Source organism: Rhinoderma darwinii, chromosome 1 (assembly GCF_050947455.1).
Source record: "Rhinoderma darwinii isolate aRhiDar2 chromosome 1, aRhiDar2.hap1, whole genome shotgun sequence".
NCBI lineage: Eukaryota > Metazoa > Chordata > Amphibia > Anura > Rhinodermatidae > Rhinoderma > Rhinoderma darwinii.
The window spans coordinates 317694686-317708966 of record NC_134687.1 but is presented as its reverse complement, the minus strand read 5'-3'; the positions used below and the strand labels follow the sequence as shown (position 1 = coordinate 317708966).

Here is a 14281-nt window from a genome sequence, read left to right as displayed (position 1 = left end):
TACAGTAGTAAACACACACTAAAACACGAACATACATAGAAATAACTTACCTGCTCCTGCCGCCGCCGCTCCCTCTTGTCCGTCCGCTCCGTCTGCTACCGCCGCTCCAAGTGCACAAGTCCGGAAGCCGCGACCGGAAGTAGTAATCTTACTGTCCGGCCGCGACTTCCGGTCCACAGGAAAATGGCGCCGGACGTCGCACATTTCAACTTGGACTGTGTGGGAGCGGCGCATGCGCCGTTCCCACACAGACGGCGTACAGCATAGTGGATGGAACGGGCCCCGTTCGCATTCACTATGGGACTGTAGCTGCCGTATTCCATGTCTGTATGTGTCGTTAATCGACACATACAGAAATGGAAAAAAAAAAATGGCAGCCCCCATAGGGAAGAAAAAGTGAAAAAATAAAAAAAGTAAAACACAAACACACAAATAAATACAAAAATGTTTAATAACACACTAAAGTTGAATTGATATAAAAAAAATTTTTTTTCGTGACACTGGTCCTTTAAAGACTAGGGCAGTTGCTCCACAAAGTTGACAATTCCAAGTTACCACTTGGTGCAGATAATAGACATTTTTATTGTTACCATCATTTTGTTTTATTAAAAAAAAATAGTTATCAACAGTTGCTCATCCCCAGACTCTTATAGTTCAATAGTCGCACAACTGTCATCAAGCCCAGCCCCAAAATGAAACGTTAGCGGTGGCAGATTTCAGATACTAACAAATTCCCTTTGCTTGCCCCGCAGACCTATCATCATACCTTGTCTATTTTAGGACTGTCTATAATGGAAAGTTCCGTAGACAGACTACAAGCTGTTGTAAAAGGTAACCTGCAGTCTGCTGATGGATTTGCAGGGCAATCATGTGGAATTTTAAATTTCCTGCAACCATGCTGGTTGCCATCAGAATACTCCCACAGCAAAAAGAGATTTCTTCAGATAAGGACATTAGTATTATTAATATCTTAACCGCATTAATTAAAGGGATTATTAAGAGGTTGTCCAGGATTCGAATAACGCTGTTTTTTTGGAGAAGGTAGCCATGTTTTTCTAATCCTGGACAACCCATTTAAAGGTGGTTGTCGCCTTTAGGAACAGGTTGAGATACTTCACAGTTCTAAGAGCAAAATATCTAAATGAAAATTCTCTGAAGATTGAAGCTAAGCTATATAATCGGAATATTTTCAAGTTGTTCATAATTTTTACACAATTAATTTTTATCCTACAATAGAAATTTCAAAGTAGAGAGATGTAAGAAGGTTGGCATATTTTTACACGAGTTCAAATGTAGTCCTTCATTTTTTTTTTCTTTACAGTATTATGTGAATATAATTTTATTACATAATTTTATTGTATAATCAATTTAAATATTTTGAAATATAATTTTTGCAATTGGATGTAATGCAAGGTTTATGTGTAAACCAGAGCTGCATTCAGCAAGTAATGTCCTGATGTGCCTGGTTCTCCATCACCATGTATGCTTGCACCTGAGGCCATTTTAAAGCACTGAACCATACAATCCTAATCTCAACCATACAATTATGCAGAAATAGTACCGTAAGGCCATAAAATGGCATTCATGCCGTAAGCTTGTCCATTACATAAATCCCCGTTTCATGTCCATTTTAAAATGTCTTACACTGATCCTTAAGCTCAGTATCATTGTTGGTACTAGACTGCCATTATATTGGGTGGAGTGGTATGACTGTGGTATAAAGATACCTAAAATAAATGTTTGCCATATGGTTTATTCCATAGTAGACAACTCCAATAGACATGTTCATCCTCCATTATCACCTGATAATTGTGGCACTAGCTCAAGTGTAACTTTGAACATCATTTTTTTTAGACCCATTGATATTATTTTAGCATATATATTTATACTGAGTTACATTTATCCAAATCTTGTTTCCCTTCACACAGCCACAGAGATAAATGATAAAACTCTAGCTGCCTGCAGCCAATACTATGGGTAAACCCACAGCATACAGACATGTTTAACTCCCATTGAACTAGTATTGGTTGTTTAAATTCATATACAGTGAGCTCCCTCTACAAGTAACACAATTTTCGTATGTGATTTCAGAACTCTGTATCCAAAAAAAGGTGCAGCAAAGCCAATCAAGAAATATTATAATTTAATAGGCACAACATTTTGGACATAAAAAAAAAGTTTACATAATTTTTTAATATGTTAGATTAATGGACATTAGTTAAACCAATGAACATATTAGCATGAAAAATAATGTTTTTTACATTTCGTAATTTTCTCAATACAATTCCTAATCTTTCATGATCTTCAACTTCTGTTTCTCAGCATAAACAAAAATGAATATATGTGGAATTTATAATATGCAATTCTTTCCTTATAGTAGTCCTTATATTATTTTTGTTGTGATGTAGGCTAGAGGTATTTTTTTTTTATAAAGTCAAAGGTGGTGTAAATGGTTTTGTGATAAGAATGTCAAAAAGAATATTCTGGTAGAGGACAGACGACTTGACACTGAAGTGGAACTCAAAGTTTCAAGATAACTTTAGTATCTAAAGCACAGCTCTCCAGCCTCCCCAGGTCCTCCAGTAGATCGCAAGCTTGTCAAAGGTATAGTTTGGTGCCATATTTTTTTACCATGGGGTTAACTAGCAGTGATATGATCCCTGTGCTTAGTTTTAGTAAGGCTATGACATCCCTGGTTCCACTAGAGCACATTAGTATTTAGAGCTGCCACCACCTGGGAACATATGATACCAAATAATGACCAAATAATGCCCCTGGCAACAAGCAAAGTAAGGCCCCTAATTGAAGGTTTTTAGAGAGTTTTTATAATTTCAGCCCACACAAAACTGACATACTGCTTTATTGTGCTATCAGCACTACTGCCATAAACAGCTCACATTACACCACCATATAGTGGCCAATAATATGCAGTATACAAATACTGCCATATAGTTCCCACATCATACAGCAAATCAACATACATTTCTATGCAATAGTTGGTAGTTTTAGTTTGCTTCCCATCCTCATGGGCCCCCAGTTGATGGAGGCCATAGGCAATTGTTCAGTTTGCCACCCCCTAATACCAACCCTGCCTGGGGAGCCATATGAAGTAGGACTAAGAGAGTGACTCCTGAGCCACTGGTTGAGAAACAATCTAAAGTATAATAATAAACTCATTATGGAACATGAAGACACTGCCTTCGAATAGTAAATAATGAAATAAATGTAGCTAGTACATTTTGGATTCTCAACCTTTCTCCGCTTATTAATAATAATTTCTAGATATATGGCTTACAAATGTCTAACATGTGAAACAAGCAAGCGTCCAATGTGTTCACTGCAATTCTGTTCTGTTCAGCTACACAGATTTAAGTTGCAGATTCCAACTAGACTTGTCAGCACTTACAGAAAATGGACCAATAAACCCCTGTGTAATTCCATTATATGCTAGATTAGTTCTGAAAAAAGGAACAAAGTGAATTTTTTCCTTCAGTTTTGCCCCACCAACTTTGTATGCTCTATAGATTTTTTTGCAAGAAGGCAATTCTTATTCATTATTAGCTTTCAAGCCAGGATATTTTTTTAAAGAACGTATCATTTGCACATTAATGCCTCTTGGATTAGGAAATAAATTCTAGTTGTAATCGATCTAGACTCTGAATTTAAATGGCCCAAGATAATGTAGCACTTTGGTAAAAGTATTTTATTTTTATGTAAAAAGTACGAAGGCATGGATTTTACAGCAGCGTAGTTCAATGTCTGCCATCGCACAATATGGAGGTTATAATGAATATGATCAAACTAGTGCATTTTTGTTAATTTAATTCAGCAGTGAAAGGATTATCCTGAAGTCAATGCAGCAAAATTAGTTAAGCAACATTAAATGATTCCTACTTTTTATTCCATTAAATGTGTCACTTAAGTCGCAACTGTCCAACTGTGACTTCAAATTTCCTTTTGAGGGTCTATAGACTTTGTCATATCATATCAGTCTTTAAACCTGGGCACTTTATTCTACCATAAATGTTGCCATCTGCATGTGAAAAAACATGGAGTAGTTTTCATAAAGGTTAGCATCATAGTCAGAGTTCTTTTAAATTCTATTTATACCTACCAGCCTTTCCTCCACTAAATTGTTAAAGTGCTTGCAACAAAGGACTTTATCCGTAAAAGCTGTAAAGAATTAAACCTCAAGACAGAATATATATCTCTAGAAAGTTTAGGAGAACCTAAAGGTGTTGTTCAGTTTCAAAAACTATTTTTAAGTAAAAAGGACTCTCATCTACTAGCCAAAGTGGCTGCAAAGAGTGTCTTTCGCTCTGGAGGACTTTATGCATCAGACAGCTTATGAGCTTTTTTCTAAATATGTATATGAGCCTATCCTTGACAAATGGGCGTCAACACCAGTGATTTTCTTGAGGTGGAGCTAACTCGCTGACGCTGTCCTCTCAGCATGAAGCTTCACACAGTGTGAGAGACTGAGGCTGGAGGGAAGGGGGATCACTTCAAATAGCCATATCTATTGCAGAGGACTACCTAGAACAGCGGTTCTGGTGGCATATGAAAGATAAGATTCTCGCAGTTCTAGCAATGAAGCAACCAGAGATATCATCAGTTGAAAACACATTCGGGAGTGGAGGCTGTATACTAAATGATCACGCTGTGTTGCTGGGCAGGGAAGGGGGAGAATCTGGATACTGATTGGACAGCGTCATACAGAAAAGATTACACCACTCAGAGTGAAAAGAAAGAGTCACCTCCCATTTTGCAAGTATAGTCAAATAAGCATATTTAGAAAAATGCTCATAATTTTACAAATAATAAACATTCTTTTTTAAATAATCACACTGTAGTTAGCATCGCAGCGCCTATTAGATTAGTTAGGAGATAGGACATTAATAAACTAGTTACAGACCCTCTCTAACTTCGGGGCTCATTTCCAACAAAGTGGACAAACCCTATAATTAGAAACTCAAGGATTCCCAGTTACTGAGGCTAAATTTTCTCAGTAAATGTGTGGAAATTACCAGATAATTTTATTTTCCTTATTAAATTGTTTAGTTTCTTGTAGTTTATAGTTACTACAGTACTACGTCTATTGACTACCTGCTGGACTTGTTAGACTCAATGACTGGTGCAGCAGTGGACTTGTCCTTGCTTCTCACAAGACGAAAAAAACTGCAGTGTAAACCATGGAGGTATGACAAAGAGAGGTAGCGGTTAACAGCCCAATCAACTGACATAATCATACTTTTTTTTTCTCTTATAGTTATTTTATATTTCACCATAACATTTGTACGTCTAGATGAAGCCCTCAAATGCTAAGGCATAATATTATTATTATTATTATTATTATTATTATTATTAGCAGCAGCATCATTAATAATAGTAATAATATTAATGTTAGGGCATAGACTTGATTCCTTTTAAAGATATTGAGTTTGGTCTTTGGTCATAGAGCTCTACATGATGGAGGTCTTTCGTGGATGTCTTGCATTTACCTCCTTAGTAATTACTTGCTTTTTTTTTTACCCTTGGAGAAACTGTTTGCATTGCTCCTTAGTTGCAGTTGACCTACAACTCTGTGTTCCAGCTATTCCCAATGCCAACGCCTGTTTGACCACAACTTTCACTGAAGACAACAGTTTCTTGTCAAATCACTGAATGACTTCAGTGCCATATGCATTACACTAGTAATATCCTGAAAATTTAATGATGCAGCTACTTCTACCAGCACTCGTAACCTGTTAGCGAGCCCAAAATTCTCAGTGTGTGTCTAGGATGCTTTGTACCAGATCTGGGAAGATAATATGACACTAATATTCATTGCCAAAATCTATTGCCAAACAGAAGAACAGTCTTTGAAGGGCAATAAAACATATTTCTGTAAATTAGTGTCAGGTCATTGTTTACCATTGCCACACTATAATGTTTGCCCTGAACCCTCTATGTTGTCCTACAATGATCTCGCACACATATATGGCTACGTACCGGAAGAAGCAGCCAGATCAGTTTTCCTGTATAGGTCACGCAGGTATTAAAATATTTTAACAAATGATATGCATAGATCAAATATAGTCAGTATTACTTCTGTTCTTATCACACTAACATCTATCTGGATAATTGCAAGAGTGAGTTTATTCTAGGCCCTGCTGTGTTCCTATTATGAAAGTATTGCTTTCCTTTCAAAGGACAACAACAGTAAAGGTGAGTGCTTTGCCTCTGCCTGCGCTGGAGCACTGATCAAGCCACATGAGATCTCATTCCAGGCATAATGTGCATCGAAGGACAAAATTAGATTGAGGAGTAAATGGAGCCTAAAATCTCCAAAGCTTTATCCATCAAGAATCTGCCGCCCTGCAAAGTTTAAATTTCACTTCCCCTGTCACAGACTCTTACCCTGGATACTGTCATTTTCAAAAGTGATCAAATAATATCTTTGAAACTAACTTCCATGGGAGAAATTTCAGTTTGACTTGTAAAATGTAATAAAAGTAATTTCTCCTTTTACAGAGGAATATACACAAGCTTTAAGCAATGTTTCATTTAGGCTTCAGCTACATGAAAGCTTTTATTGCTGTGGCCATGGCATTATTGGCAGCATGCCAGAGGCACCAAGTGTATTGCAGTGCACTGGCTAAGGGCCACGATGGGGTGTAATGCTGCAATGCAATGTCATCACATCCCAACACATGGCAAATGCTGCCAAGTAACCCTAGACTTAAAGGGCACCTGTCACATGTTATAGAGCATCGGGAGCTGAGCAGGTTGGTGTATGTTTTTGTAGCAAAAAGATTCAGTATAACTTGTATTTTATTCATTTAAACCTATGCTCATTCTGGGTTTAGGAGTCCAGTGGTCCAGAGTGTAAATACCAACATAGCTGTCAATCAGTGATTAGGACCGCCCACTTGACTACTAAGCCAAGAATAAGCAGAGGTTTATATAAAAAAAAAAAAAAGATAAACAAACGTGGGTTTAGATGTAGAATTTTTTGTGCTGGTGTGAAGAAGCTGACATAACTAGTGATGCAATTGTAGAATATGATCTTGATTCATCAGGGAAGATTGGAGTAGTTTTTTTTTATTTTTATTTTTTATTTGAACTAAAACCAAGACTGGATCCAAAGCAGAGAAAATGTATAAGGAAAAGACTTGCATACAATTCTAGTTTAGGGCTGAAAAAAACACCCATCTTCCTGATTACTTGTACAGTGGCTGCAGATGGCATAAAAGCTGGGTCTCTGGCATATTAGGGCATATACAGTATGCAATGAGACGACAGTCAGTGTTACCATCTAGCACAACTGCTAATATGGTGGTACTGTACATGCACATACCATAACTATTTGTGAGATTGAATAATTAAATTAAAGTTTTCTTATCATAAATACAGTGAAGTCTCTTTAAAGACCACCCTGGTTTTATGGGACCCAACTGATCTAGAAAAGATTTTCCCTTCCTTCATATCCCAAGAGGACCAGCAAGGTCTCAAGGCCATCACTAGAATTTTGTGTGGTTGTTTTCACTGTACTTTCCATATCTATGAGATCATATGTCAGCATATTGACATAAATACTCTGTATATAAAAATGTTCATCCTATAATATAAATCAGGACACGAGCAAGTATAAATGCAAGTATAAATGAACTTATTAGCCATATAATACTAAGCAAATTATGGCTTAGCAACCTGCGCAGTTTACCCAACGTTTGCCCTGATCTTCACAACCATGTACATAAGGATATTGCACTGACTACATATTGCTATCTATTAGCAGACACTCTGAATCTTTATGTTAGAGAAAATGTTATAGTTTTACTAAACTAAAGGGTATATTTTATAACAGGGAACAGAAGACTGAGATCTACTTACAGTTTCATTGTCATAAAAATAGAAGGTAGATATTGTCTCACCATGTGCACCCTGCAGGTGTTATTCACTGCGCACTCGCTGATTGTAATCTAACAACATGGGCATTTCAATTTTATGTGACGTGCTTGGCTTATTTTACTGCATATTGAAAAGAAAAAGATGTGTTAAAGGTTCAGGACTAAGACATGAAGCAAATGACAACTCCCTCCATTGTGCTACAACTTACCCTATGCATGATTTGTACATTGTGTATTTGGGCTCTACATAGCAAAGCAGCAGAGAAAATAATCTGCCGTAGAGGAGAGCGACACCTGGGGAGACAATATTATTGTGGTTCTTCTAATCTGAATTTTATGGCTTGTATAACAGATTACGGTGCTTGCGGCTTTTTTAAGCAAGAGTCACAGTGGACATCCTGAGTCTCACAATTTTTACTGCAAATTCTCTCCTCCGGTTGACACATTCTCCTGGCTGCTAATTTCATGCAGTCACTTAAACGTGATGGATAATTGTGTTCTGCTTATCAATGTTTAATTTAAGGCCTGTTCTGCCTGACCCATATGCCCTCTGCGAATGCCATGGCTTGTTATTGATTTCATGCCCACACCTGTGGCATTACCTAGCTCACGGAACGGGCATGAAGCCCTTATATTTAACGTGGTGGAGACTAATTAAGATAACAAAATTGTTACAAATGGGCTTTGTGCCATCTATGCCATGCATTAAAATAATTGGGACAAGAGTAGGATCTCTGTGAGTAAACTGTATTAATTCTTATTTTTATACATTATAGAGTATAGCTAGAAACCGAGCAGAATGTGCGTCCCACGCTGCCCAGAGACATTATTAATACTGTTCATGGGCACTTGCTGCCACAGTAATTATAGCCAGTGCAAACTAACATCTTCTTGGACAATATAGGATTTCTTCAGAGACAGCAAGTATATTCAGCTTATTAGGAGAAACAACAAAGAGTTGTTTGGTGACACTGTTGTTAAGAGAATGTTGAATACTAAATTTAAAGGAGAAAGCATACACAGTCAGGGTATGTGCACACGCTAGCTTGCTTTTACGTCTGAAAAGACAGACTGTTTTCAGGAGAAAACAGCTGCCTCGTTTCAGACGTAAAAGCTCCTCCTCGCATTTTGCGAGGCGTCTTTGACGCCCGTAAATCTTGAGCTGCTCTTCATTGACTTCAATGAAGAACGGCTCAAATTACGTAGCAAAGAAGTGTCCTGCACTTCTTTGCCGAGGCAGTCAATTTACGCGTCGTCGTTTGACAGCTGTCAAACGACGACGCGTAAATGACAGGTCGTCTGCACAGTACGTCGGCAAACCCATTCAAATGAATGGGCAGATGTTTGCCGACGTATTGTAGCCCTATTTTCAGACGTAAAACGAGGCATAATACGCCTCGTTTATGTCTGAAAATAGGTCGTGTGAACCCAGCCTAAAGCTTATAAAGAGATCTTCAAATAAAATTAGGAAATTTAAATGTTTTTGGATTCTCAAATCTGAAGGTATGTGACATGAAATAGTCATTATTGGGGCAGACATTTTTCTGGACTTGCTTTCAGCAATATCATTGAAGAACACTCTCCCCAGCTGAAAATGGCAGATTACAGAGGGCAATAGATTGCAATGTACTGCACAGAAACTTAGATACAGCTGGCTCACATGGCCCTATATTTCTGCCCAATCCAATGATCGGACCTATAATTGGGCCATGATCAGAAGGACTTGTCATCTCCCAGGAAGGATTTACAACATGTTGTACATCTCCCAGCAATGTAAATGATCCTTCCTTTTCCCCATAGAAAAGGAAATTATTGACACCTTGCTGCATTGCCATTACCAGTAGAGGTGCAGAGATTTCACTGATTTCTCACGGACACGTCGTGTTGAAGAGATACCTGGCCATATGTGTCCGGTTTTAAATTTAGACTTTATCTTTAGAGTTTATTTGATATGAAAATTGAAACACACTCATTTGTACATTACATTTTTATTTTCTGGTAATTTTTAATAAACAATTGATATTGAATTTGTAAATAAGGTTTCCACTTTGGACAATCTCTTTTTGATAGAAGGATCCCTCAATGATAACAAGGTTGGATCTTCATCAATCAGCTGTAATCTGCGGGGGAACAAAATATCAAGTGGTCAATTCCCATGCAGTGCCCCCACTGGGGGAATAAAACATTGCACCGCTTCCATTGAAATCATTGTGCTGTCTGTGTTATGCATGGATGGGTTGGGTTCTCAAGAGCGATAGATACTCTATGAAACCACTCTCGCTTTAGTTAATAAATAAAGGGCTCCTAAAGGGGGACCCCCCACTTTATTAACTGTTTCCTATTAGGTTAATAAAATGTCATTACATTGAAAGATTACAAATTGTAAGTAAATATACTGACAAAAAAAACAAATTTTAGTTAAGAATAGGGAAAAAAAGAATCCAGTAAAAATGTCCATGTTTTATTTCAGATTATAAATGTCTACAAACCTGCCTCATGTCTTTCCCTTGCTTGCCTCACTTATGTGTATCCTTGTGTAAGACGATACATAGTTTATATGTTTTATTAAACTATCACCATACTGTATATTTAAAAAAAAAAATTCCATGCCAATTGGCATGCCAATATGAAATATGGAAGTCTCTATGCCAGTATGTCGCATAATACTTTTCTTTTCTAAATGATCTTTTTTCATACTCACTGTGTAACACATTTTCAGCAATATTGTAGACACAAAGAAAGTAATGTGTTTTCCTACCAAGAATATCAAGATATCTTGATATTCACACTGTGCACTGATGACAAATGCATTGGCAGGGCTCACCGCTCTAAGGGAGATCTAAAAACATGCCTGGCATTTGTGAGATTTCGCATTGTGATTTGCTCTGCTTGATTCTCTAGGTCGTGATTTGGCAAGCACAACCCTCCCTGGGTACCCTCCGCACGTCCCCCCTGCCGGACAGGGCAGCTACTCTGCTCCAACGCTGACAGGAATGGTGCCTGGTGAGTTTGCAAGAACAAATGTAGCAAGATATATTGCGAAGTCTGTTTCTGAATAATATAAAAGCAAATTGACTGCATAAGGTTCAAGTTTTATTACATCACGGCAAAGCAAGATGCCATTTCAATACAGCATTTTATTTGTACTCTTTAATCAATCCATGCTGAGGAACTGAATCCCATGTGGATTTCACATCATTTTCCTAATTTACTATTATGAGTGTGATCTTTATACTGGGGACCTGTTGTGTGTAGCAAAGTATACAGCACCTAGGTATCCAACTACTTACCGTCATGTCCTTTATATTTCAGAGCAATCCAATCAATATAACGTCATACGGCTGGGTTCCCACAGGTCGAAGAGAAAGTACGCAGCGTATCTGATCTAGAACCCGCAGGGAATTTTCCAAAAAATAAATACACCAAATTGTGGTGCAGTTTTTCAGCCGGAATCTCAGTGCTTGAAAATGAAAAAAAAGCTAATACCTACCCCTGGCCATTGTCATAGCGCGACGCGTTCCTCTGTTCTTTGTGCAGCTCGGCCTCCTGGAATGACGCTGTAGCCTGTGATTGGCTGCAGCAGTCACATGGGAGATGGAATGTCATCAGGCCTGGCTGCACAAATAACAGAGGACCGTGTCGCTATGGCAATGGCCAGTGGTAGGTATAAGCTTCTTTATTAAAGAGAGAAGGATTTTTAAAGAAGGGTTTTTTTGTCTTTTTTTTTTTGCAGCGGAATCGCAGCGTTTCTGTTTTAAAAGTTGCAACACTTGTTATTTGTTGCGGGTTTTACCTCCCCATTGAATTCAATTGGGAAAACCTGCAACAGAAAACCAACGGACGTGACATGACATGCTGCAAATTTAAAAACCGCACCGCAGGTTAATTTATAAATGTTTTCGCTGCGGATTTTATCTGCAGAGTTTGCATGAGATTTTTTTCAAATCTCATTCACTTTGCTGCTACTGTAATTCTGTTGCGGAAATTTAGCAGCGCTTATGCTACGTGGGAACCCAGCCTAAAAGTATATTGAATGAAAGGATTGGAAGATGTACTGTAGTCAGGGTCGTAACTAAAGGGTGTATAGAGGTAGCAGTAGCACCTAGTCTGAAGCATAAGGGAACCAAACGGCCCCTCTGCCACATAAAAAGACATCCGGATTATAAGTGATACTTGGTAGGAGGGGATGTTATTTTTGCATTGGGACCAGGAGCTTTAACTTACCCTCTGTGTGTAACTTTTAACACATTTCAGTAAAATAGTCCCTGATACAGGTAAGCGCTCTCCTTATTGTGGTTTTGGACAGTGCTTTTGAATTAGGACAAGCTATGAACTTAAAAAGACCTGCTTTATAACATTATGAATGGATATCTGCAGTTCTGAACTAAGATATATTTTTATACAATAACAAAATCAAGGTAAGGATGTTGGGTCTGACTCCTTAAAGTGGTACATCATATTAGAATAACATTTTACTATGAGATTTTATTTGGCCATCAGTCCTGACAAAAGTTCAGAAGACATGCCAGCTAACACTTCTCTTATGTTGACAGCCAAGAATAGCGTGAATCTAATCTGAAGTCATTGAAAGGTTGTCAACACAGTTGATGGCAGCTGTCCAATAAACCATAATGACAACTTCTCAATGAAGTAACTTGCAAGCTACTTTTAGCTGTCAGTCTGTGAATATGTGTGTTACTGTGCTAGCAGGTAAAATATTTGACAAAATATGGAGGTTCTGAGAATGCTCTTACTAGATAACAAAAATTCTTGGGTAAAGGTCTATTTTTCTAATAAAATTAAACTTATATATAAACAAACAAATCTTTTTAGCTTAATCTTATCTTTTTTTTACTGAAATTATTCATATTTGTCTGTTTTATATAATTATATAACACAGGAGGACTCAACAAAAATTAAAAGTCCTAAAAAAATAACATGTAAATTATAATTAATGGTGTGGATGAGGGAAAAAAGAGTTCCTCTCATTATAAAGCCTCACGTGCACAGGCATTTTAAAGCTCTATATAACCTTCGAGTTGTACGGAGCATTAATGCGTGGTCATAGACTTTTATGGGGCCGTACTGTACCTCCATGTACCTCCGTATGAAATCAAGGTTCCATGTTCCATAAAATACCTTATTATAGAGCGGTTCTTTATGCTTCTGAGGGAGAATATCTCCGTAAATATGGCCCCGTATGGAACAACATGTGGCGCCGCACAGTTTGCCTCCGGCTCTGTAATATGGAGTGGAAGGAACTGTGGGCCTACACACAGCTTCCCTACAGACAGCTCTTCTGTGGGCATGAGGCCTTAAGTCTGGAAAGTCCACAGTATTCCATCTATATTTAATTCCAGTTTTCTTCATTTTCTAACACCTAACCAAACTAACTATGTAATAGAATGAATTGACTAGAATCAGATGTAATCATATATTGGAATGTTTACCTATAAACCAAAGACATGCAAAGATATTTTGGTATCATGGAAAAATGACATTATTGATAGTATAATTTTTCAGATTTAACACGTGCAGTGCCCAAATTTGAAATGTATGTAATGCCTTTGTTAAAGCGTGCCATCAATATATATATTTTTTTGCATAAATCAGGAATGCAGTAAATATATACTATGTCATAAGAGGAAAGTGGTATCTTCTTCACCTTCTAGTAGCCTTTAATCCCCGTTTCTGTGCCTGCAGGCTCTCTGTAAATTTTCCAAATCCTCCTCAGTCTCCAAAACTCCCTCTAGAGTAAAATAGTAAGTAATAGACAGAGAAGAGTGGGATGTAGTTACGGGTTTATCACTCAGTATTGCACTGAAACTGCCTGTGTGGGGTAGTGGAGATGGAGTAGATATAGACATCTGATTGGCTCAGAGCAGATAGCAACACTCTTACATCTCACCAAGGATAGTCCATTCCCACTTGGCAAGCATGGAGAGTGGAAATGTCACATAAACAGGCAGGGGGTGGAAAAAGGACCAAAATATGCAGGTTAAACACAATGGACCAGATTTACTTAGACTGGCACTTTATACACCAGTGTTAGACAGAAGCCAGCCAGAGTAAAATGCAACAAGTTTCTTAAGAGGTGCCCCAGCTACAAGCTACTGACGGAGATTTCTGCATTATTTATGTCCATTTTTTGTTAAATTATATTAAATTTGTTGGGCTGTGGCAGCCCCGCAGGATCTCTTGACCAGAATAGAGAGAGGCTACAAAGATCATCTCTCACATTAGAGGACCTGCATTACACAAACAAACCCATTGATTTGAATGGGCACTGTGTAATACTTAATTTCACCTGCGTGGTGCTGCAGGGAAAGTGAACACTTACTGCCAGGTTTCCCCACAGATTACAGCTGATCTCTGGGGGTCCCAGCAGG

At 37.9% G+C, this 14281-nt stretch overlaps 1 protein-coding gene across 3 annotated transcripts in view; it reads left to right on the top strand.

Moving 5' to 3' along the window:
* PAX5 (paired box 5) overlaps window positions 1-14281 on the top strand; it is a 247605-nt gene that overhangs the window by 186597 nt on the left and 46727 nt on the right. For all 3 annotated transcript variants that reach the window (XM_075825553.1, XM_075825552.1, XM_075825550.1), the window contains one exon: window positions 10794-10895. In XM_075825553.1, the coding sequence (XP_075681668.1) occupies window positions 10794-10895 (102 nt within the window). The remainder of the gene's footprint in view (window positions 1-10793; window positions 10896-14281) is intronic.